The sequence below is a fragment of the Phyllostomus hastatus genome, unplaced genomic scaffold, assembly GCF_019186645.2.
Source record: "Phyllostomus hastatus isolate PE091 unplaced genomic scaffold, TTU_PhHast_1.1 phas_contig_58, whole genome shotgun sequence".
NCBI classification, from domain to species: domain Eukaryota; kingdom Metazoa; phylum Chordata; class Mammalia; order Chiroptera; family Phyllostomidae; genus Phyllostomus; species Phyllostomus hastatus.
In genome coordinates this window covers 37,316,277-37,342,113 of record NW_025333916.1, presented here as the reverse complement: position 1 = coordinate 37,342,113, position 25,837 = coordinate 37,316,277, and the positions used below count along the sequence as shown (strand labels likewise).

Here is a 25,837-nt window from a genome sequence, read left to right as displayed (position 1 = left end):
GGCCTTGCCTGGGAGTACAATCAACCCAATGACAATACACAAAGCCCAGATCCTCCCTCCAAATGTCATTCTTCACTAAAAAGAACCAGGGCTCCTTAGGGAGAGGCCGATTTTAGGGCTGGGGCAGGGAAAGCGCAAAATGAATCTGAAACATTGTGTTGTACCAGAAAACAAGGATGGGGACACATCAAAAGGACACTCAAACCAGCTTGATAGAGTTCCTAGAGGACAAATCTGAGACCATATAGACAAGAAAATCAACAGTGGTTGCCAACTGAATAAAATAAGAAAACACAAGACAGTGTTTTCTAAGTTTCTCTCCAAAAATACGTATTAATTACAGAGAGGAAAAGGGTCATTTCAAAGTGGAAATGCTTGGTGGACAGCAGCATAATTCCAGTGACCACCATAAGTAATGGGACAAAGTGGAATCATGCACCCCTGACAGAATATGACATGGACACCTGATCATGTCTGTGATCCCTGTCAATGGTGCATAGCCACAATCTCCTCAGGAGGAAACATCAGACACCTGAAATTGAAGGGCATTTTACATAATAACTGATCTGTGGTCTTCAAAAGTGGTAATATCATGAAAGCCAAAGGAAGACTAAGGAATTGCCCCAGACTGAAAGAGATCGAAGAGACTTGAGATCACAGTGCACTGTGTTATTCTGATCTGTGTAGTTTGCTACAAAAGACATTAATGGGAAAGCTGAAGGAAACTGAATGGCAGTAATACAGCCATGCAAACTTCCAGATTTTGATAGTCATGTTATGGTTATGCAGGAGAATGGCATTGCAGAAAATACACACTAAGGCATTTTTGGGTAATGAGATCTCAGACTGGCAGCTTATGTTGAAATGGTTTAGAAAAAAAACAATGTCTGTACTGGATTGGCAACTCATTGGCAGATCTATAATTGCTTCAAAGTAAAAGTAAAAACAAAGTGTATCAGAGATTATACGAGAAAAACAAAAAATAAAATAGCTATAGGAAATCCTCAAACATCAATAATCACCCTAAAAGTAGATGGACTGAATTCACCACCAAAATGGCACAGAGCAGTCAACTGGATTAAAAAAAACAAAACCCAACTATATGCAGCGTTCAGGAGACACATTTCTGCTGCAAGGACAAATATAGACTCAAAGTGAAAGAGTGGAAAGTGATTCTCCAAGAAAATAGCCTCCAGAGAAAAGCCAGCTGTACGTAACCTGCTTTTGTCAGTTACTTTTATCTGACAAAACAGATTTCAAGATAAAAAAAGGTAACAAGAGACAAAGATGGACATTTTATAATGGGAAAGGGGACAATACATCATGAAAACATAACACTTCTCAATATATATGCATCCAACCAGGGAGCACCAAAATATATAAAGCAACAACTAACAGAACTAAAAGGAGAAACTGCCAAAAGCACAACAATAGTCGGGGGCCTAAATAACCCATTGATAGCTATGGATAGACCATCCAAACAGAAAAATCAATTAAAAAAATCAGTCTTTGTTGCCATATTATATCAGATGGACCTACTTGACCTTCAAAGATCCTTTCATCTCAGAACACCAGATTATACATTCTCTAGAGCACATGGAATTTTCTAAGGTATAGATCATAGGTGGGCCCACAAAACTAAAGATTAAACTTTGTGCTTAAATATGTTAGAAAATAATCAACAATCATATTCAATTATTAACTAAGTTTCCCCAATTAGATGATGTACCACAGTCTGAGGATGAATTCCACTTCAGGACAAATGCTGCTACCAAGAATTTCTTGAGGACAATGAACTCTGTTACCCAAAATGAAAGGGGACTAACATTTCCTATTCAGTCAGTATTTTGCTTAATAGGCAAGTACTGCATTCTATCGATGTGTTTCCAATGTTCCAAAAATCAAATGAAACAAAAAATATTTAATATGGATCTACACTGAATAAAATGCACTCTTTCTCTGAGAGTTTAGCAGGCAGGGTGACACTGGTCATTGCTGATGGGGACCTCTGTCCGGCAGACCAATATCCTCTGAGCGATTACACCCCAGCAGCACAACCGCCTCATCTGCCGCATCGGACCTACATGTACTTTTATTAAAACAATTCAGTGAAGTGTCTTCCTGCAACACAAATTGTGTTATTTTTTTGGTTATAGTTCCATCTTTTTTCTTCACTACTATGATGTTTACCTAGGAACCTTCCATTTTAAGTCTGTGGGCATAGTTAGCCCTTCCCGGTGAAATTATTTCTGAAAGGATGGAAAACTGACCTTACATTCCTCTATTCCTTTCAATGTTATTCTTATATAAAATACAATGGGATGAAGATTTTTTATTCTTTTTACTACTTCAGAATTATCTTATCTCTGGCTGTCCACTGATAAGTCCTTTTCATTATAGGTTTTGAAAATTGAGTAAATAAAAATTTAAGATTATATTCTTTCTCAATTATTTTTACCAATGAAAGAAAATAAAAGTGCTTAAAAAATAAAACTCAATATAATTCTTTATGACCTAGGATATGCCAATCTCTTTGCAAAGCACTTACTTTTTTAAACATGTCATTTGATCCTTACATACAAATACTATAATCCTCATCTCCCAGGTATTTTTCTGCAATATCTGCTCCAGCAGACACTTACTTACTCATGAAGGGGTGGGAGAGACAAATATGAAATATTCAGGGGATGCATTCCAGGGAACCCAAACAGGGAAGGCTCTGGGGTCCGTGAGACATGTTTGAATGCCTGTTGCAAAATAAGGAGGACTTTCCTTGCAGTGGTTTTTGTAATGTCAACTGGCAAAAATACACCTAACCACCCTGCCCTGCATGGGACTGCCTCAGGCTGAGCTTAATGGCCCCCCTAAGGGGTGGGTGGAAGAGTGAAATTTATGGGAGAAAGAAAAATGTCCCATAAATATCTCCAGGGGAGACTTGGAAATTCAAAAGAGGGAAGGAAAAGCCGGGGCAGAACTGGTGAAGAAAAGGAACATTTCTCCTACCTCTTCCCAGGCACGGCGGCGGGATTGTTTCTTCTTTTAATTAAACACCCACCTTCATTCTTTCATTTGATTAGTTACTGGCTGGCCTCCATCTGTGCCAGGCCTACAGGTTACAGCCTGTGTCTGCTCTGCCCGGTCACAGCAAATGTGTCACAGAAGAAAAACATGCCTTTCCTCTGCTCCCTAGGAGTGGACGCTTCCTGGTAATACCTGAACAGGCCAACGTGAAACGGGAGTCCACTGTGCAAAGTCAGGGGCTCTGGGCTGCACAGGGGCTGGGTGCCCAGAGCGTGTTTCACAAACACAGGCCTGTCAGGCTGCTCCTCATGAACACTGTGTCGTAGTGCTAGGCAGGGAATATTGAGAAAAGGGATCAGTCCCTAGAAAGCTTTCCAACTAAGATGACTACAGACCCAAGGGTCAGCCTCCAGAGCCATCTCAAGTGTTCAAATAACAAACTCAGTCAAGCACATAACAAACGAGCTTCTCAGGCCCCATAGGGCTCAGGTGACCCATGTCTAAAACCCCCTTTCAATGACAGTGCTATTCATCATGACTTCTCAGCCCCGATGCATCTGGCACCATGGCTGCATTTCTTACATTTGATTCCAAAAGAGCAAAATACAACACTTTTTGCAGGTAAGAAGGAGATTGTTAGAAATAACTCTAAACCCCTGACCCTTCTGTTTACCAATGCACATAACAGCAAATCAAATCACTTTTCATATGCTTTTAACTGATTAAATAGATGGCTTTTTTGAAACACCATTTATTAGTAAAGCTAAATTTGCTGTCATCACATTTTAAATAATGATTTTTAATGTCTATGGACCTGCCAGAAGATTAAAAATGGAGAAATCTTTTGTCCTCTGTAAAGAGATGGTTTTGGATATCAAGGTACAGAGAGGTGGGAGAGAATTTATGAATCTAATTGTTGAAGTTCACTCTAAAAATTAGAGCACTGAATTATAATGTATAATGAGAACAGCTTTTAACCATCAAAATCACACCACCATTCAGCAATCAGCAAAATGGAATTGCCATTTCCAGCCTTCACTGTTACTAATTGCTAAGCGACTGTTAATTCTACTGATGGAGGGGGATGCGTGGCTGGCTATCCATTAGCAACACTCAGAGTCGAGGTCAGAGAGCAGAACTTGAGCACCTGCCAGGTATGAACAGTCACACTCTGAGCAAGCACTGGCACCTCAGGTACCCCCGGCGGGGTGTGGGAGATCACCCACCTGCCAGACCAGGTGCTCCTTGGCCCCAGGCGCTGTAGACAGGCAGACGCTCAGCACAATGGTGTGGGAGGACGAGGTGAGCACGCTGGCGATGATGGCATCTCTCATGTTGAAGGGCAGCATGGTGTAGACCACGAAGATGATGAAGAGGAAGAATGACACCTGCAGGTGGAGAAGGACAGGAAGAGTCACAGAGAATCCCCAATCCCAAGTGCTTCCACTCTCCTTCCCATGAAAGGCTGCATAAAACACCGTGAACTGCACACATTGAAGGAATCCTGTATGACAAAACCAAACAGCGTGTAATCCACTGGATTACAATAAAGGACTTACTACTCTAACGGTGAAAAATCGTTCTTTTACAAAAATTAGGGGTTTCCAGCTTTGGCATCCAAACCATGGCAAACATGAGGTTAGTGTGAGTACTTCATGGGTATGGATGCAAAACTGGTCCTCAGCACACAGGGTTTGGTATCTGAGCTTTGGAATGTGTATCTGGATCCTGCAAATTATCTATGACACAGATTCAGGAGACCCAGGGAGGGTGGGTAGGTGCCTTCTGGGGGAGTTAGTGAAAGTAGATATATGCAAAGAGCATGAACATGTAAGCAACAAAATAAAACAACATAGAGATGTTTTAGCTGTTGTCAAAATAGTTTGGCAGTTTCTCAAAAAGGTAAACACAGAATTACCATGTCACCCAGCAGTTCCATTCCAATGTGTATGTCCTAGAAAAATAAAGATAGGGGCCCAAACAAATACATGTGCACACACATTCATAACAGCACTGATCAGAATAGCCAATGGTGGCAACACAAGCATCTGACAGCAGAGGAATGGATAAACTGCACGCAGAATCTCCACACAATGGAGCACCATTCCACCACAAAAAGGAAGGACACACTGATATGTGCTACAATGTGGATGAACCACAAAAATGTTCTGCTACATGATCAAAGTGAGGACAAAAGGCCCCATATTATAATTCCATTTATATGAAATATCCAGAAAAAGTAAATTTATAGAGACAGAAAGCCAATTAGTGGTGTCCAAGGGCTAGAGAGGGGGGAGTGGAAAGTAAGTGCTTAATAGTCACAGGGAATCTTTTGGGGGCGGTGACAAGCATTTTGGAGCTAGACAGAGGTGGAGGCTGCACAGCATTGTGAATGTACTAAATGACACTGAGTTCTTTCCTTTAAAATAACTAATTTATGTTATGTGAATGTCATCTCAAAAAAAATCAATAAGAAACAGCTTAAAGAAAGGTTTGCAATGGAACAGAAAATGGATTAGTGGGTAATAAAATAGGCCATTTTCATTACAAACGAAGCATAAAGAAAAGAACATTGAATGGATAAAAAGGTAATAAATAAAGTAGGAAAAGGACCGCAGTCAGGGAAATCTGGGGGGTAGCATTTGGTGAGCCTCACCACACAGCTCTTCACTCCAAAGCAAAAGTGAAGCTAAGGGAAGAGCTTGTCCCGCGTTCACAGCATGATCCGTGTTACTTTAAGGGATCCTGTCTCCCAGCACAGCAGGAAAAACATGAGCAACATCGCCCCAGCTGCTCTGAGAGCCGGGGTGTGTGTTCATGAGAAGGACTGGCCAAAGGCTCTGCTTCTGGTGGGAGTAAAGAGAGGAATATCTAGGCAGATATTAGGCTTGTCTTCCCTCCTGCATAGTCACGGGTACCACATATCACAACCAAACAGTAATGGTACAGATTCTGTTAAGCAGGGTTCCTTGGGCTCAGTACTATTGACACCTGTGGAGAGATAATTCTCAGTGTTGGGCACCGGTCTGTGCACTGCAAGGTGTGTAGCAGCATCCCTGGCTTCTATTCGCTACAGACGAGGTAGTGCCCCCCTACCTTTAAAATTGTGACAATCAGCAATGTCTCCAGACATTGTCAAATGTCTTCCAGAAAGTAGTACCACCTTGGGTTGAGAACAACTAGCCTATAGAAAAAATTTCTTTTAAGAAAAAGAAAAACAACTGTTATATAGTCATTACTTATTAAAAAATTAAATTTTCTTTGGAATCCCTAATATCCAGCAAATATACAGAAAATATTTTTAATTAAGATATTATTATTTCTACACATAGCATTTATGCAAAACCCTTATTATCCTTCCTACAAGAGGTATTAAATGAATACTTTCAGATATCAGAATTCATAATCAATTACAAAAGAAAAACTCTATTTTATAACTACATACTTTTTCTTCTACATACTTTTCTACATACATAACTTCTACATACTTCTACATAACTTCTACATACTTCTACATACATAACTACATACTTTTTTCTTATGTGAAAAACTTTAACCCTTCCTTGAAATTATCATACTTTGAAAGTATCATACTTTGAACAGCTTAACTTCGGACAGCTAGAAACCACCGACATTGCTTCAATTAGTCCACAATCCTGTAAACGTTGGGAGCATGGGAAAGGCTTATCTACAGTAACCAAATGGAGAACAGACGTTCAGTGCTCTGGATACTGTTGCTCCTGTTAAGTGTTCCCTTTTTAGGTGACAAAATGAATTTGTAAAGGTCAGTTAAACAAGTCACATTGCATTAAGTTTTGTGTTTCAGTGGCAACACTTTGGGAGCTCAGCTGAATACGACCCCACCCGATGGGTGGGGAGGAAGAAGGGCAAGTGCAGCTTCAAGTCCCACAGGGGAATGTTCTTCACGTCTTATTAATCTCGGAGGGTTCTTTTTTGTTTTTCAGCCTGCTTCCCAGAGCAACTTCAAATAGGGCCATATGTAAAACCAAAATGGATTTGGCACATCTAAAGGATGTGTGGGTAAAAAGCTCCAAAAAGTTGAATTCAGTCACTTGGGTTTCCATGTTACCATGGGTACATTTCTGTGACTGAGATTCCCCGTGGATGAATCTCTGTCCAGAGGATGGAGAGAGAGGAGACACTGATCCGATTACTGGACCCTGTACAGAAACTCAGATTAGCACAATCACTGCAGTGGTAGCACTCGTCCCAATAAGAGAGTATTCAGTGTTTCTCTTCACTCTAGTCTGGCTGGCATTTGCATCTTGCAGGGCATATTCATCTTCCCACAGATCAACGCCACCAGTTTCCAACCAACTAAGAGCCTCTCCTTTATGGTCTTAAACCTATTCCTCCTTCAGGGTAACTCCATTCTGCCCATGACATTTCCATCCCCAAACAACCCAGTGCAAATTTTTGAGACTCCCCTATGACAATTTTCCTTTGCATCCACACTAAAAAATAATGTCTTCTTCCTTTAGGGCTCCAGTGCGTTGCACCTGTCCACTCTACTTCCACCAGGCTGGTTCATTACCTTTCCATTTGTTAAAAGTGTATGCTTCCCACATGAGTTACTTTACCTTATTACTCCCACCATTCTTTCAAGCCAAAAATAAGTATGCTCCCATACTTTCTCTCACTTCTTCTTGTCCCCATCTCCCAACAAGGACACCAAGATGTGTGTCTTTTCTCATTTTTGTTTTCACTCCATTCTGTGCTTTTGAGAATCATCAAGACTCTTAAGCTAATATTCCTAGCTTTCTTCCTTCTGGGTTCATTGTACAATTGCACTTCAGTATTTTTTTTTCTGTTAAGCCAGATGACTTGCTTTGACAAATGAAACTTGTGTCCATTTTGGGTGGAAATTTTCAAAGCTAGTGCACAACTTGCCAAGTCCTATTCCCTCTCTGGCAGTCACGGAAGCATGACATCAGAGCTTCTTTAAGTCTTGGTGTCAAGTGAGGCGCAGAGTTCCTTGGCTGACCCACATACACCTGTGGTCACGAGTGAGTCGTAGCCCTCTATGGTGGTAAGCCCCTGGGTCTCACAGCACAGCTTGGATGGTCCTGATGGATATCAGGCTCAGACTAACACACACAGAGGAGGTTTTGTTGATAAAACAAATAGGATGCTTTCACGTGCATGACTCCACCACTTAACTTTTATCACTAAACTATATATCATGGGCATCTTTCTAAGTCTATAAATGTGAATATACCATTTATTTTTACCAGTTGGAAGTATTCCATACTGATGGATGCACCAATTACTCCAGCATTTTTTTACTGATGACCATTCATGGCATGATGGGAACCCCTTACTCAGCTGATGCAGTCTTATTCTAATTCCTCTTTCTCCAACATTCTTTCTCTAACACAGCCAACAAACAACTGCCAGATTTGTGATTCTGAATGCACAGGCCTAATTAGTTCCTTCCTCAGATGAACCTTCCCCTGGTTTACCTCTGTGCTCTGAACACTTCCATCAGAGGGTTCTAACAATCACAGAGTAAAGTGTAAACCACATGGCCTAGAGGTCAAGACTCTCTCCAAACTGAGATCTCCATCCTTCCCTGTCATGTTCTGGAAGGATCCTCTGCTACAGACAACCCAGGTCATTCCCATGTCTTGAACATGGGGGTGCTCACCTGCAGGTCTGAAATTTCCTACTATCAGAATGTCCTCTCTCCTTTGTCTAGTTCTTGTCACCCACCTTACTTATTCATAGAAACTACAGTTATTTATTTGTTAATTTTCTTCCCCTGTATGGTTAAACATCAATGACCTCTTGAGGGCAGAGACTTGATTTACTCAGAGTCAAGGCCCCCAATGCTTAGGACAGTGCCTGATGCATAGTAGGTGCTTTATAAATATTTGCTATATGCATGAAAAACTCTATTACACATTCCAATATGACTGAAGTCATATCCACTCTATTAATATCTACTCACTAAACCACTAAATGCATCAATAAAAGTGTTTTGCCATTCTCCTTGGGCCACTTCACCTTACCATTAACTATACCCATGTTGAGTTTCAAATAATCACTTATCTTCTGCACAGAAAGTAGTCAGTCCTCCATGGTTAGCAGAGAATAAGGGTGCTTCCCTTGCATGAAAAGTCTCATCAAGCTAACTGTATCCTGGGCTGAATTTTTAGAAGCAGGATAGAATTGTGCAACTGAACAAGCATGCACTGAAGGGACCATCTGATCCATCCCTTCAGAGGAAGGCTGGAAAGAGCAAAGGAAAGGGGGCACCAGACACTCTAATGACTTCCTGACTTCTTCAGAGTCTGATGTCAAGCGTATGAGTTTCTTGTGGCTGCTGTAATAAAGTACCAAAAACTGAATGACTTAAGATAATACAGATTTATTCTCTCACAATTCTAGAGGCTAAAAAATTTGAAATGTAGGTGTCAGGGAGTTGGATCCTTCTGGTGGCTCTGAGGGAGGGCTTGCTATATGTTTCTTTTCTAGTGGATTCTGGTAGCTTCCAGCAATCTTGGGCATACTTTGAATTTTGGCTGCTTCACTCCATTTTCTGCCTCCATCTTCACATGGCCTTGTTGCCTGTGTGTCTGTGCCTTCACACGACCTGTCTGTGTCTCTCTGTCTAAATGCCCCTCTTATAAGGACACCAGTTGTTGGATTCAGGACCCATCTTAACCCAGTATGACCTCATCTTTACTAGTTACATCTCCAAAGACCTATTTCCAAATAAAGTCACATTCACAGGGACTGGGGCTGGAGTTCAACATATTTGGGGGAAAATTAATTTAACCCACAATATCAAGCTTATGCTGTAGCACAAACCAGAATTTAGATCTCAAGTACTTTCTGGCCACTTTACACCCCATGCTCCACTCCCACATAAGAGATGAAAAGTGTGTGACCACAATATCCAGGTTATTTAGGTTATGAATCTAACAGAATTTAATAAAATAATTTTTAAACAGAAAATCTTCATGAACAAGAAGAGATGAAGTACAGCTTAAGCAAGGGAAACACAGACACAGAAACTTGGCACAAAGCTGGTCTATTACAATCCCACTCCCTCCTCAGGCCTCTCTCTGGTGCAAAGCCCATGACTTTCAGACCAAGGTTCATGTTTCTTTCAGAGTTCAATGACAAGCAAAAAAGTTCCCAGACATGCCAAGAGTAGTTTAAAAAACAGAGCTATTGGTTTCTTCCTTCAACTATCTTAATGAGGCTTTGCTCTCTAGTCCACTCTCTCCTACAATGCATAAGCAAGCATAACCAGCAACATAATCAGGATTAGTTATGTAAATTGTCAGGGTGCTCTTGAGAAACACACATGTATATCAGAGAAACATCTCCTATTTTTGCTATGCTAATAATGTTAAGGGAGCCCTGGCTGGTGTGGCTCAGTAGATTGAGTGCCCACTTTTGAACCAAAGAACACATGCCCGGGGTTGCTGGCCAGGTCGCCAGTAAGGGGCACGTGAGAGGCAACCACACACTGATGTTTCCCTCTTTCTTTCCCCCTTCCCTTCTCTCTAAAAAATAAATAAATAAATAAAATCTTTAAAATATATAACGTTAAGGGAATTAACATCTCAGTGAACATGAGATTATTTTATAATGAAAAGCAGAGCTACTCAAATACTTTTTCTCTCCAACAAAGCTCTGAGAAATCAGAAATATAGTATTTAAAGTAGTGGCTTAATTTTGAAAGACATAAATTTTACTAAAAACTGTAGAAATTGCAGGAACAAGTATAAAGGACACATGGACAATAACAAAGGGGGGTGGAAATAGGAGGGAGGTCAGGAGGACTGTGGGGGGTGGGGTTGGGATGGGGGTAAAAGGCAGAAAACTGTACTTGAACAATTAAAATAAAAATAAAAATAAAGAAATTACATCTTCCTAACTAAAGTATAGAGTGCAGTTCTTTTAACATTGTACCTCATTGTTGTTTTAGAATATAACTAGAAATGCCAAAATCTAGTAAAAATTTTGGAAAAATTTAAGTTAAAATTTTTGGAAAAAAATAGAATTCTTGAATATATTTAACTGATTGTGCATTTTGAAAGGTACGTTCTAAATTCAAAATAAAAGTTTTCTCTTTGGATGCCATTTCCATCTCAAAGGATCGATGACTAAGAATAGGTGTATCATTTTACTAATTAGAATAATTTAAATAACCTTAGTCAAAAATGTGCCTTAACTTTTCAAAAACAAAATATACAAAATTATATTTACCTCTTCACCTATAGTAGTATTTTCTTGTCTTATTCCTTGATCATGCTTCACATAAGAATTACTCTGAGCTACTATTACATTGTTTAGTACAAATATCATAACTGTGTAAAACAGTCTTTCTTTTATTTAATTGGGGACACTCAGTCATACCAAAGTTTAGTGTTAACTATCAGCATATGCTAAGGATTCCTTCAGTATTTCTTTATGATTAACCCTCTTTTTCAAATTTAATTTCCTTCCCTTTCTCCTCTTTCTTTCCCTAGCTAGTCCCAATGAGGAGGTGTATATATTTCTATATCTATATCTATAACTATATCTATACCTATATTCTATACTGTATCTATATCCTTATCCACATCTATCAATATGTGCATGCACATACTTACATCATGCATGCACATAATGTGCATGTGCTTATGTGTGCACATGTGTGTGTACAGACTTTGCCAAATCCACTGAAATTCCATCCAACACCAGCTGTGGTATTTGGTTGAGAAGCCACCACTTCCCAGGTCAAAGACAGGGGCTTACCCACCAGAACAAATTAAGGGAAAGGATGGACTGTATCTCTGGTTCTCTGACTCAGGAAGACCTCAGCAGTTTAGGTCATGGATGCTTCCAGGTGTTCCTGGAATTTACTCAGGTTCCATTCTCTTTTCAATCACTCTGGCTGCCCCAGGGATCACAGGACTTCACATGGGACTGCAGGCTGAGTCCTCCAGCTCAGTTTTAACATCCAATTCCTAATTTCATGGTCATGGACCATAGTGGATTAGACAGACACTATAGCTAAATTGTTGTTAAGATTATTTACAGGAAAGGATTTATAGAGACTGGGTTGTCAAACAAGCATGGAATATGTGGGTACAATTTTCATCACGGATATCTTATCTTCCCAAACTCCATAATAAAGGCATTATGCTAAGTGAGATAAGTCAGCCATAAAAAGACAAATACTATATGATATCATTCATATGTGGAATCTTAAAAAAGCCAAACTCATTACTGTCCTTCTAGTAATCTTTTCTGTCTCACTTAGTAAAACTCCTCATCCCCACAACTAGGAGCTATTCTTAATCTTTTCCCCTTCCTCATTCTCTCCATTCCTAAAGGACATCCTTACTCCATCTGTCCCCTTTCTTCTGTGGCCACAATGCCAGCCCAAATCATATAATCATCCCTGGATCCCTGAACCAGCATCCTAAACAGCCTTTCCGCTGACACTAGTGTCCCCTAGAATGAATTTTCCACACAAAAATCAAAGTGATCTTTTTTCTAAATGGAGACATAGTTGACATAACACTGTGTGAGCTTAAGGTGTACAACATACTGATTTGAAACATTGATATATGCTATATCATTATCACGTCTGAGTACATATCCAAAGGAAATGAAAACAGGATATCTAAAGATATCTGCACCTTGATGACTCAATGATTGATAAGATTTCCTCAGAGGCACGTTCATGCAGTATTATCCCCAACAGTTGAGACATGGAGACAACACACACATGCACACAAACACAGAATATTATTCAGTCAAAAGAAACAAGGAAATCCTGGCTTTGCAACAACATGGATGAATAAAGACATTATGCTAAGTGAGATAAGTCAGCCATAAAAAGACAAATACTATATGATATCATTCGTATGTGGAATCTAAAAAAAGCCAAACTCATTAAAAGAGAGAATAAAGTGGTGGTTAGCAGGGGCTGGGATATGGGGTCGGTGGGGAGATGTTGGTCAAAGGTACAAACTTCCAGTTATAAGATGAATAAGTCCTAGGGATCTAATGTGCAGCACAGTGACTATAGCTAACACTACTGTACTACATACTTCAGAGTTGCTTGGGAACTAGATGTTAAGTGTTCTCACCACAAAAGAATAAATGATAATCATGCGACATGACAGAGGTATTAGCTAATGCTATGGTGGTAACCAAAGTAATCTTTTAAAACATTAACTTTGGTCACGTCATTCTTGTTTATATCCTATTATTGGCTTTCTATAACACTGAGGAAAAAAATTCAAAGTCTTTATCATGTTGATTAGGGTTCCTCATCATCTGGTCCTGGCTGGCATTGTCTCTAATCTTGTATCTCGCCAACTCACCCTGTTCATACTCCTTTCATACTGACCTTCTTGCTGTTCCTTGAACAGCCTCAGGACATTTGCACTGGCTATTCTTCTGCCCTAAATGCTCTTCCTCTGATCTCTCCGTGGCTGGCTTCTTGTCATTCAGGGCCCAGAATTCAAACACCTTCTCCACAGAGAAGTGAATCCCACCGGTCTCCCATTCATTCTAGCTAGTCACCCTGCTTTAAATGTTTCATATTGTTATTGGAATTAGATTGTTTATTTTTATATTTTTATTATTTTTATATTTTTATTTTCTATCTTTTCCTATATAAACTCCATGGGAACAAGAACATAGGTCCATACATGGACCTGAGAATAGTATGGCACATAAAAGATCCTCAACAAATATTTGCTGAAAGAATAAAGGAATGAAACATTTCAGATGCAGTTACACTTGAACGCTATAAGCAGGGAAGTTTGAGGAAGCTGACAGATTAGAGGCACGTGCTCAGTGACGTGTAACTGAAGAGCATGAGCTTGGCTCTGCACACGTGTGCAGTCCCCACTGCCATGGCATCATTTCTACTAAGTCAGCAAAAATGGCCACACTGACAGTTACTGATGACATGTGATGTCTGGGCCATTTCACACACTGTCCTCCATGTGATTGTTTCCCCTTTCTGCCATTTCCATTTCACAGATCAGGAGCATTTGGTTCAGAGGAGGGAACTAAGTTAACATCAAATACTCCCTTTTTCAATATCTGAATAGCTCAAGAAGAACCCTACCGTTCTTACTACAAAAAATATAATTAGAAATTCTTGAAAATTAACTCTATACTATTTCAAAACATCCTTTATGACCCTAATTCAGGATATAAACTCAGGGACACCTTGATGGCTCAATGATTGATAAGATTTCCTTTTTCTTCTACAGTTATCTTTGGTCAAGATATCAGCCCGCTCTGCATAGAAGTTAAAAGACATTTCTTTAAATATTATATTATTAAGCGAAAGAATACATATTATGTTCTCTGATGGAAAGCCTGGGCTTCAGAATCGTAATGATGAAACATGAATCATTGGGTGCCTTTCATTCTTCTGAAAATGTTATCCCGAGTGAGAAAGATTAATGATGAAAATGTTATTCAGAGTTAGAAGTAAAACAATAACTTTCACTGTGCCTTTTTCTAACCTAAAATAAGTAGGAGGTGTGTCATACATTTTTAAAAGCTTTAGAAAGAGAATAGTAGGAAAATAAAGAATGACAGGCAGCTCGCAGTCTTCCCCGCCCTCTTTCTACCCCAAGCTCTCAGCCCTGCTCAGAGCCAGGGGACGCCTAATGCAGCTTCCTTGTTTCCTTTCCACGGTCCCTCCTCCACCCCCTTCTGAGTCTTTATTTATGTGTCATCTTCCTTTCTTCAGTCACCATTCGTGTATCCACGTATCCACCAGTGTTTGTTTTAACTCTATACTACATATAGAAGGCATTTCATTAGCTGTCACGGAAAATACAAGGTCCCTGTTTCTAAGACACTTGAAATCACTTGTCATAAAGGTCAATTTCCAAACTTGTCCATTTATTCCCCTTGCCTCCTTTTTTCCCATAATACTCACAAAATTACTGCAGGGTCTGTCGACAAGTCTGATTTGTCTGGAGTTACAAATCTGTAAACGTTCCACCAATAGTTAACAAACTACTATGTCTGAATGGGGGCTACTGTCCTCATTGTTAAAGCATTTAAACTGTGTTCCTTGGGCCTGGAAAAATAATACAGTGTTCCCACATTATAATTCTGTTTCCAAGAGTATCTTTTCAGATTTTCAAAGACTTGTTTTCAATGGTGGTCACATGGACAGAGTGAGAATATAAGAGAATTCTTTAAATTTTCCTCGGTTAGGGACAGTTTCCTAATATAGAAAGAAGATACAGTGGAACACAGTATCTGTCCACAACTCTTTCTTGTCTCCTTGCCCTTGCCAAGGAAATCATCAGATGGCATTGTGTGTTCTTACTCCACTGATTTTGGATTGGCCATGGAACTGACTTTGAACCATGCAATGTAGGCTGAAGTGACAGCATGATAGTTCAGAGCTGAGGCTTTAAGAGGCTCAATTTATTTCTGCCTGCCCTCTTCCAGTTTTGGTATTCCACACAGAGAAAACTATGGTCCAGAAAGATACATCTCTTTTTACTGGGTCTGTATTTAAGCAAACGTGAACCCACCCCCAAATCAGAAATCTGCCCTACTCTCTGAGCCCAGGTAGGGCTAACAGAGAAATTCATCCAACCTGTAGACTAGCGAGCATGAAATATGAATTGTGTTATTATTTCTGTAAGCCACTTGGATATGAGGGGTGCTTGTTTGTCAGCATTATCAGAGCAGAAACCTGACTAATATAGCAGCTGGTTTCAGGAGTGATGTGCTCTGTAAAGAAAACCTAACTTAAGTCAGGTTTTCTTTTGGGACAGGCAAGGAACCATTACAGGGCTCCAGTAAAATGTTAACCCCCTGGCGAAATAATTAGTAAGCGTGGCTGCTAAGAGAGCCATTTACCAAAATGTCCATGCTTCACAAAATCTTTGAATTGCATGATAGTCTTTAGAAACAACAGCAGAACTGAGAAAAAGTGAACTGTTCCCAGAAATATCTCTCGGTATATAGGAAGAATGTCACCAACCTAAAATCGATATTTTGTCTATCTCAAAACACATTACAAACAAATCAGATTCACTGACACGTACTTTCTTATTTCACAATTGGGAAAAGCCAGGTGCTGAGGGTTTTTTTTTTAAGTCATAAAGCAGCATAAAAATAAGCTATGATCTTCTGCTAAAGCTAACACATCGATTCACCATAATCCCTGAAGGTTAATGGAGCTACACGAGGTGAGTGTCTCTCAGTGCATGAGGTCTGAATTATTCAAAATAAAAAAGCCTTGAGAATCCATCTGCCCTTTTAAAACAGATCGTTCTAACACCAGGGAGTCCTTTCTCTTAAAAATTATTTTTCTCATCAAACGCAAAAAAAAAAAAGAATACGAGTCCATTTAAATGGAAGCAATCAGGCAAAACAATGTTTATTAGAAAATGTCTACTTACGTTTTCTAGCTATGTGATGAGGAGAAAATAATATGCACTGTGATAATTTTTTAATCATTTTTTTCCCAGAAGGTGGTAAACAGCTTTCTATTTTTTGACCTGAGATTTTTACAAAAGTGACCTCATGAACCTTTTCACCTCTCTATGGCCCCCATTCTGTGTGCCCCAGAAGGACACAATCCCATCCTTCATGTGAAGAACCTCCCATCCCTCGAACTTGACAAGGGAATATTGGACAGACAATAACAGCACATCACATGTTTAATCTTTCCTACTGCAATTATCTTTACTTTCATGAATGTTCAGATTTATATTATATAATACACTACCATTAAATCAGCATTTATTATGAAGGCACATGTTCCAAGACAAACAGACACATCCTTGGGTGGCTAATTTTACACAATAGCCAACAATGTTCTCCTGCTGTCAATAAGCTCAGAGATTAGATATAATAAGGATACCCTGACAACTCCATTCACAGAATTAATTAAGTATCACAGTGTACTGGCTCCTTTTAAACCAACTGTTTGGGCAAAAATAACCACTCTTAATTTTTATTTATCTTTGTCTTTATGTTCAAATGTTAGTTATTTCATTCTACTATTAGTTTCACCAGCCCTTAAAGAGCTGGGACAAGGTGACTTTCACTGCTTGTGGTCTCAGTATCTAATAACATGCATTTTGCATGTCTGTGCTTTTAACCTTTAAATTACTGGTACATACATAGAAACACCTAAAAAATACTCTGCCATACTTTGTGCATGAATGAGCTATATTCTCAGGGTACATGATCTTATCTTATTTCGCCTGATTTTTTTTGCATTCTTCCAATTATTTAGACAAGTACTTTATTGAGGGCTTGACACCATGCTAGGCAGAATCTAAGACTAATGGGTTGTCCCATAAGCAAGCAGCACCTTAAATCTGTGTATGTAAAGGGAAACATTTTTGTATGAAAACTATTTGGAAAACAAATATTGCTACCTCAGTAACAGGTAGGTTGCCTAGAAGAAATCATGTCCTGAAAAATCATTTTGAAGAACATCAGTTTAGAAGTGTAGAGAAAAAAACATAGAAAGGTCCTCAACAATAATAAAATAAAATGTTATGTAAAAGGGCTCTTATTTATACCCACTGTTTTGGTCTTTATGAATATTCATGCCCATATTCTTTTGAAACATTATATTTATTTAATTTGAAAGGCCAGTGCTTCAGATGAGAAAAAACTCATGCAGGGAAAATGAGTGAATTATTCATCTAAAAACAAATATTGTTTTGGGGCTCTGTTTTATACTTGTGTATTCAACATCTACATAAATCAGCCCCCCGTGGGGCCATGCATTCCTACAATGGGCTCTGAACACCACAGACCCCAACTTCTAAATGTCTTTGTTTATTTTTTTCTCAGCCTGAAAGAGAAAAAATTCAAAAGGGAGAATGCATATCCTTGAGCTGAACAAATGAATGACTTTGATCTGCATTGGCTCAGTGAGGTTTTCAGTACTTGACTTACACGACTTCCTGCCACACTACTCAGCTCCAACACACTGCTCGGGGCGCTCTCTGCTCCCTTGCTCCCTGCTCCCTTCCTCTTCTCGTTAATAATCATCAAACAGCCAACGTAACTGAGGTGGAGTCACCTGATGGGTAAGGACACCACGTCACAGATAGGAAGTGCCTTGCCCAGGTCCACCCTAACAACAGGTGGCCATGCATGGGTTGAAACTCAGGGAGTCTGGTGCCAGAGTCTGTACCCTAACACTCCCCTTGCCTGACTGTGAGGTCCGCCCCACACCAGCATGTGGTTATTGAATTGACATGACTTAAGGATGAAGCCTGGCTTACTTTGAAGACCACACATATTAATAACCATCACAAAAAGTAAAGAGGAATAAGAATACCAATGATTGGTTTCTCATTGTCCCCTATACCTATTCACCTTATGTGTGCATTCATTGTGATGCACTTTAATTACTGAGTATTTTTTTATTTTACAAGGACTTTTAACATGAAAGAGTCAGTAATAAACAGCAAGTCATATGCTTAAAAATGGTGATGACACAAACGTGTGCAACCGTGACAAGAGTGTTTCTGACTTTGCTCCTAAGAGAACCAGAGGGGAGCATGAAGGCTGTCCCCCATTCCCACGAGTTATGCTGTTGGACAATTTCCCCACATTTGGCGAAATCACAAGTGTCAGGACAACTGGAGTGCAGCGGGTAAGCTTTGCCCTGGGAATGCCACCTTTGCGATCACAGTATCTCTACTGCCAAGGAAAAATACTAAGTATTTTATTTCTTAATTAATCTCACACTTCTCAGTCACCTTTAAAATCTCAGGAGAAAGGTTTTAAGGATAAGGAAAAGCACCCACGACAACATCATGAATCTGGGGGAAACCAAGACCAATACTCTGGGTGAAGATGGGTTTTATTGAGATTTCTGGTTTTTAAGAAATGTGGATTTAAACTTGATTTTGTCATCATGCAGACACATCAGAACCAGGGAGAGCTTTTTATTTATCTGCTGTCTTGGTCCTGTCTCCAGGGTGCTATGTGGCCATGCCTGTGTTCCTCCTCTAGGTGCACCTACCATTTTAAAGTAGTGCCCCTTCTACTGAGGGTTACCCCCCACCCCCAAGCACAGAAAGGGATGTTTTGCTGCATCTGGGTGAATTCACCATCAGCTGGGAAGCCCAAGTGCTGCAGGGCGGTCAGTGGCATGGCCCTAATCTCCATCCCAGTCTGTGAGTGTTCCTGCCAGTGGGCTGGTCCTCAGAGCTAGAGGTGAGATCCAAGAGGCCATGGGTCCTGCAGACCATGGGGACTTCCAGGCCAAGCCAGGTTGAAAAATGGGCTCAAAGCAGAGTGGGTCTCATCTCTCCAATAATCTTTTTACACCATGCACCATTTTTTTCTTTTAAAAAAGAATTTCAAATTGTGTTGTTATTGGAAAAAGGAAAAACATATCTCATTCTCTTTGGGCAAGAGGGGTATAAACATCTGCTTTTATGTTACCACCATTCTTCACAGTCTCTTACCAGCTACTATGTTTCCCGAATAGTATTTTTTAGGTTTTATCCTACCTCAAAACTACTCAGTTTCTTCTCAAACTAGATACTATTAGAAAACATTTAACTTTAATTGACATTTGAAAGGAGCCATATAACTTCTGACTGCTGATGTTAACCTCGGTCACCTGGCCAAGGTTGTGTTCACCAGGTTTCTCTACCATAAAGTTACCCTCCCCTCCCCTTGTCCACACTGCCCTTGGGCAGTAAGTCCCTACATGCAGCCCACGCTTGAAGAATGAGAAATGATGTTCCTCCCTCCTTGAAGTCAGACTAGCTACAGAAATTATGTAGAATCACCTGCAAGAGAAATTTCACTATTCTCCTAATTTATTTATGCACGAAATTATTTACATCAGTGTGGATTTGTGAGTATTGTTTTATACTGTATGATAATCCAAAACCACCTTTATTTTGGTGCTCAAATTGTTCCAGCTTTTATTTGCCTTGGAGAGAGGACTGGGTCTAGAGCAGGGAATACACAGGGCAAACTCTGAACCTCTGGGAGTGCTAATGCATGCACAATAACAAACAGACACCCCTCAGTGGCAAGGCACGCCCAGCACACCGAACAGTGAAAGGCCTCCCGCTCTTGTAGCCCTTCTGAATCTCCGGGAGTGAGTCTCTTGTAAAAAGCACAGAGTCAGGTATTATTTTGTGAGACAATATAAAATGTTTTCTCTTTTTATAAGTAGGTTAAACCCATTTGTATTCATTGATATGACTGCAAAGTTATAACTTGGCCAAAAGGTTTATATTAATTTTACTGTGTGTATGACATATTTTCTGTGGCCATTTGTCTCTATAAACAGTTTTCTTTGTTTTTTTTCATCATATTTGTTTGTATTTAAAAAAGTTTGCATTTTTGTTTCAGTGGCAACTGCTACACACATGCACACACACACACACACACACACACACACACACGGGTGCCCTTAGCCCTTCTTTTCCTTACTCAGTATGTGCTATTTGCTGTCAGCTTGAAACTACACCCTTTGGCTCTCATTGATTCCCCAAGCAGTAATCAGGGAGCTCATTTTACGTCGCCTCCTTTCTCTTTCCTCCCAGTTGCAAACCTTTCATTAAATTGTGACATCCACACAAAAACACACAATTCCTAACTGAACAGCACAATGGATTTCACAAAGCAACCAGACTGGTATAATCAGAACCCAGAACAAGAAACAAAACACTTCAAGTGTCCCAGAAAACTGTCCTTTTGTGCCACCCCAAACAACTGCAGGCACAAAAGTAACTACTATCCTGACTTCACGGGAAAGCATTAATTTTGGTTCTTTTTAAACTTTATATAAATGGAATCCTACCACACATACACCTCTACATTTGAATTTTTCTGATCCACATTATATTTGTCGGATTCGTCCGTAATGTTGAGTAGAGTCGCTGTGGCTCCTTCATTCTCTTTGTTGTCTAACATTCCCTTGTGTAAGTGCAGCACACTTCACTGAATCATTTTTCTGTTAATGGACATGTAAATAATTTCCAAATTTAAGCTGCCATCACTGCCACAACCTTTCATGCACATATCTTTTGATGAATATGCTTGCATACTTATGTTGACTATAAACTGAATGAAATTGCTGGGTAGTAAGCTCTGCACATGTGTGTAGATACTGAGTTTAAAAAGCTGCAAGTAGTTGAGCCAATTTTCACTACCAAAATCAGTGTGTAAGAGTTTTATCTGCTCAATAACCTTGTCAATACTTCTCCCATCTAAAAATGATCTCACCTCTATCTTTTCAGAAAATACAACATGTACTTGTACTGTTTTCCCCCGTTTGCCTCCACTGTCACTTTACTCTTGCATCTACAGTGTCCATAAAGTTTGGAGACAGATAATATTGTCTTCATTATTATTATTTTACAGAATAAACCAACCCAAGGAAAACACTGAATATTCACCTGTGCTTCCATGTGAATATGGATACCCTGGATCCATATTCCAGTAATGAATGCCCTGCAAAATCCAATATATTCAGTGTACGTCATCAGTGTTATTGCCTAAGCTTCCCAGCCATCTCTCCTAGAATAAACCTTGTCCTTTTGTATGGTGCCCCTCAAAGGGTGCTCTGTAGGCTGGCAATCAGTACAATCACTACAGAAGATAAGAAACTTTTGCCAGAATTAAATAAATTATTTCACTAAAAATGCTTTCGTTCAATCAACTTTTTTGTTTGTTTGGTAAGCGTTGTTTTTCCCCACAAAAGCACGTGGTGCATGAAGTTACTTTCTGCAAGTTGCATGAAGTTACTTTCTGCAAGTTCCTTATCTTCTCATCATGAAATAAGCCTTTGAAGAGCACTACCCTATAGATTTCTCAGGAATGATTCATAAATACTATATTACTTGAGTTTTGAATCTTGAGTGTTGCTGGATAGAAAATTACAAGCTCATGTCAAATACATCCTTGAGTTTCCTCAATTATTGTTCCATTGGTACGTTGCTGTGCATGTCAATATAGACAATTCTAATGCTAATCTGTTTTACTCTCCCATAAATGATGGATCCTTTTGTGTGGAAAACCTGAAGATTTGTTCTTATCTTTAAAATCTAGTAGGCATCTCAGAAACATAGTGGCATCGACCATTTTAGGTCAGTTTTAGGTCAGTTTTCTAAGTTACTTCGTGGACTCTTCAATGTACAGAACCAAGTCTTCATTCATTTCCTTCTAATTTTTTCATTTTAGTTTTTAAACATCAGCCCTGTTTTATTACATTGATTTTGTTTATAGGAACTCCAGTTACATAAATATTGAAATTCTTTGTCTATCATTTATGCCTTTCCCTTTTCTAATTCTTTTCACTTCTTTATTTCAACTTGGTGTTCTTGGCTATTGTCAAAAATCAATATCCTTTATTATATTTCCATGAAATCTATTCTGCCCTAGGCACTCTCATCTTTTTTTCAATGTTTTTGCCCCGAGGTTAACCAATTGTCATTTTATGTCTCCCATTTTTAATCCACTTTTGTTCTGAATTTTTTAAATTTCTAATTTGAAGTTTTAAATATTTCTGAAAATGCTTTAAGAATGTAAATTAGCTTGAAATGGTGTATTACATTTGGGAGGAGGGATATGGTCTGTTTTGGGTGGTTTTCCGTTCTCATTTTTTATTTCTTCTTATAGAAGTTTTCTACAGATGCCGTGGGCCATGTTCTTTTATTTCTCTGAACAAACAATACCATATGTATGTGACAAGCATGGATGTAGCTTCCTATTCTGATAAAATAAAATATGCTTTTTTAAATAACTGGCACCTGGGGTGACAGCAGAGTGGATGCTGATTTTTAAAAATCATAATTTATCTTCTCCAGTTTTATTGATATATAGTTGACATATAACATTATATGTTTATGATACACAACATGTTTATTTTACACATTTTTCTGTTGCAAAATGATTCCCACCACAGTGTTAACTAAATCTCTCCAGCCCTTGTGCACTGTTGTGGGAATGTAAACTGGTGCAGACTATGGGAGACAGTATGGGGGTTCCTCACAAAACCAAAGGCAGCACTGCCCTGTGATCCAGCAGCCCCGCCTCTGGGTGTGCAGCCCAAGGAAATGCAATCAGGATCTCAGATATCGGCACTTCCACACTCACCGCAGCATTTTTCACAATAGCCAAGCTATGGAAACAATGTAAGTGTTCATCAACAGACAGAAGGATAAAAATGATGTGGCATATATAGACAATGAAATATTATCCAGCCATAAGGAAGTAGAAAATCCTCTATTTTTGCAACATGAATGAACCTTAAGGACAATATGCTAGTAAAATAAGTCAGACAGACCAAAACAAATAATACATAATTTTGCTTACATGTGGAAAGCTAAAGAAAGCTAAATTCAGAAACAGAGAGTAGAACAGTGGCTGCTTGGGGAGGGAGGCAGCAGGGGAAATGTTGGTCAAAAGGTACAAACTTCCAGTTGCAAGGCGAATAGGTTCTGAGGATCTAATGGGCAGTATGGTGATTACCGTTGTAATACCATACTACATACTTGAAAACTACTAAGATAGTAGATCTTACATGTTCTCACAACAAAAAAGAAAGGTTCTTACTTTTTTATTCTTTTTTCTATACCATCTTATTTTCCACTTTTATTCTTCTTTCCTTCCATCACCACGCATCCAAGAGACACACACTCTCTCTCCCCACCCCAAAAAGTAGTGTCTTTTCAAGACTGCCACTCCTGCTCCTGTGACTTTCAAAATGTGCTTTAAATTCTTCATCAGTCAAGTTAGTCAGTGTTCTGATCCATCAAGGTTCAGACCAGGTATGTGGGTATATGGATTTTTCTCTATCTAGGGACATACAATTTTAATCTTTTTTCTTTCTTTTTTTCCTGCTACTCCTGGACTGTCTGCTGTTGTGCTCTCCTATCTTCTGGGCATTTTCATCCTGATTCTGCTCAGGCATGGTTTCCACACCTGGCTGTGTGGGGAGCTAGTATATGAAAGTGTATTTCTTATCATACAAATTACATAAGCATTTGTTAATTTCAACATTCTAGTTGTGCTTTTGGAATAGGCTATAAATGGTCTCTTTTCCGATGTGAATGTTTTTGGAAGGATGTGTGGAGCAATTTAGATTATGTGGCCATCTAAATAGGAAGACAGACACCAGAAATTGTAATTTTCTGTTTTTATCCCCAAATGGTAACACTTTTTTTGAAGGCTCAATTCATTTCCCCATGATTTGAAATGACACATATATACTTGTGACTATTTTCGTTCTATCCATCTGTCTATTTTTGTTCGAGAAACCTAATCTTTTAATTATTGTAACTTTCACACATTCTAATACCACAAAAATTCAAGTAACTGTCTCTGGATCCTCTTTATATAACTTCCTTGGTTATTCCTGTTTGTGTGTTACTCTTCCACATTAAAGTTAGTGGCATGTCATTAATTGCCCCATACTTATCAGTGCATTTTAGGTGAGATTAAAGATTGCAAAATTTTAACATATATTTTTAGACTAGTGAAGCTTCATACATGCGAATATATTACTTTTTAATTCATTAATATCTTCTCCTATGACACTCCTTAAAGTTTAATAGTTTTCTTCCAAGAGACTTTGAACATTTCTTCTCATGTTTATCCCTAGACACTTTATTGTTAATATGTTAACAGAACAACACATTCCTAGATAGACTAATGTTAATGTAACTAGGCTTATCATCCCATTATGTTCTCGAACTTGTTTAACTTGTATATTACACAGCATTTAAGTTTCACATATGAACTTATAACATACTGACATATGGAATCTCTCCATTAGTTCTTGCGGTTTTCAATTGTGTCTTTCTGGTTTCTCAGGAGGTTATAATAAAAATAAATAACATTTACTGAGTGCTTACTATATGCCAACTGCTGTAAAAGAGGCACAATACATGCATTATCCAATGTATTTTAACAACAAAGTTGTGAAGTGTGTTTTATTAATGGTCTCAAGTGAGAGATTAATAATAAAGTTTAGAGAGGCTGAATAACCTGTCCATGATCGCTCAGCTATTATCTATCAAGATCAATGGATAACAACACAATTAATGATACCTTTCCTTATCTTTCCCTATATGTATACACTAATTTTCTCCCTGTTCAACTAAAATTTGGGTCAAGCACAGCGGAACTGAGAGCATACATCCTCCTTCGGTCTTCACCGTAGGGGCAATCCCTCTGCTGTTACACCTGTCGGGATTTGGAGTCTGCACTTGAGGCTTTTTAAAATAAAACTTCAGTAAAATTTTCTTTTAATTTTTATTTTATTAGTTTCCCCCACCCTTAAGAATTGGAATTGGATTATCCAAACTGTTTTTGACCATATATCACAATGACCTTGTAATTTTTCCCTTTGATAGATTAAAGTATTAAACAACATTCCTGGATTTCGAACATCAAACCTTCCTTGCACTCCCAGGAGAAACCCTAGATCACTGTTTATGTATGAAATGTGTGACCGTGGGCATGTTTTTTCCTGTATTTGGGCCTGTTACATTCTTTTTTATAAAATGGGAATACAAATAGTATCAACTTTATATTGTTGCTGTGAAAATTGATTCATTTATTCAAGAAATTTATTGAGCTTCTGCCTTGTGCCAGGCACAACTCCAGGTTGTTATTTTACCAACCACCAAGACAGAAAACAAGACTCTGTGAGCTTGCATTCTAATTAACACGGTAACACTGGGACTTAGGACAGCATGTGGAACACAGCATCATCCATGCAAGTGTTGGCTACCATTAACACTACAGATTTTGTATACTACTGGACTAATTTGCCAATAGTTTTCATAAT

At 38.9% G+C, this 25,837-nt stretch overlaps 1 protein-coding gene and 1 non-coding gene across 2 annotated transcripts in view; both read right to left on the bottom strand.

The window, feature by feature from the left end:
- The window catches only part of ADCY2 (adenylate cyclase 2), a 350,931-nt gene that overhangs the window by 242,962 nt on the left and 82,132 nt on the right, over window positions 1-25,837 (bottom strand). Inside the window, exon 3 of the mRNA XM_045848376.1 lies at window positions 4,248-4,409. Within this exon, the coding sequence (XP_045704332.1) occupies window positions 4,248-4,409 (162 nt within the window). The remainder of the gene's footprint in view (window positions 1-4,247; window positions 4,410-25,837) is intronic.
- On the bottom strand, window positions 18,562-18,729 carry LOC123825049. The gene has a single exon (XR_006786828.1). It is a non-coding gene; the product is annotated as a U1 spliceosomal RNA (small nuclear RNA).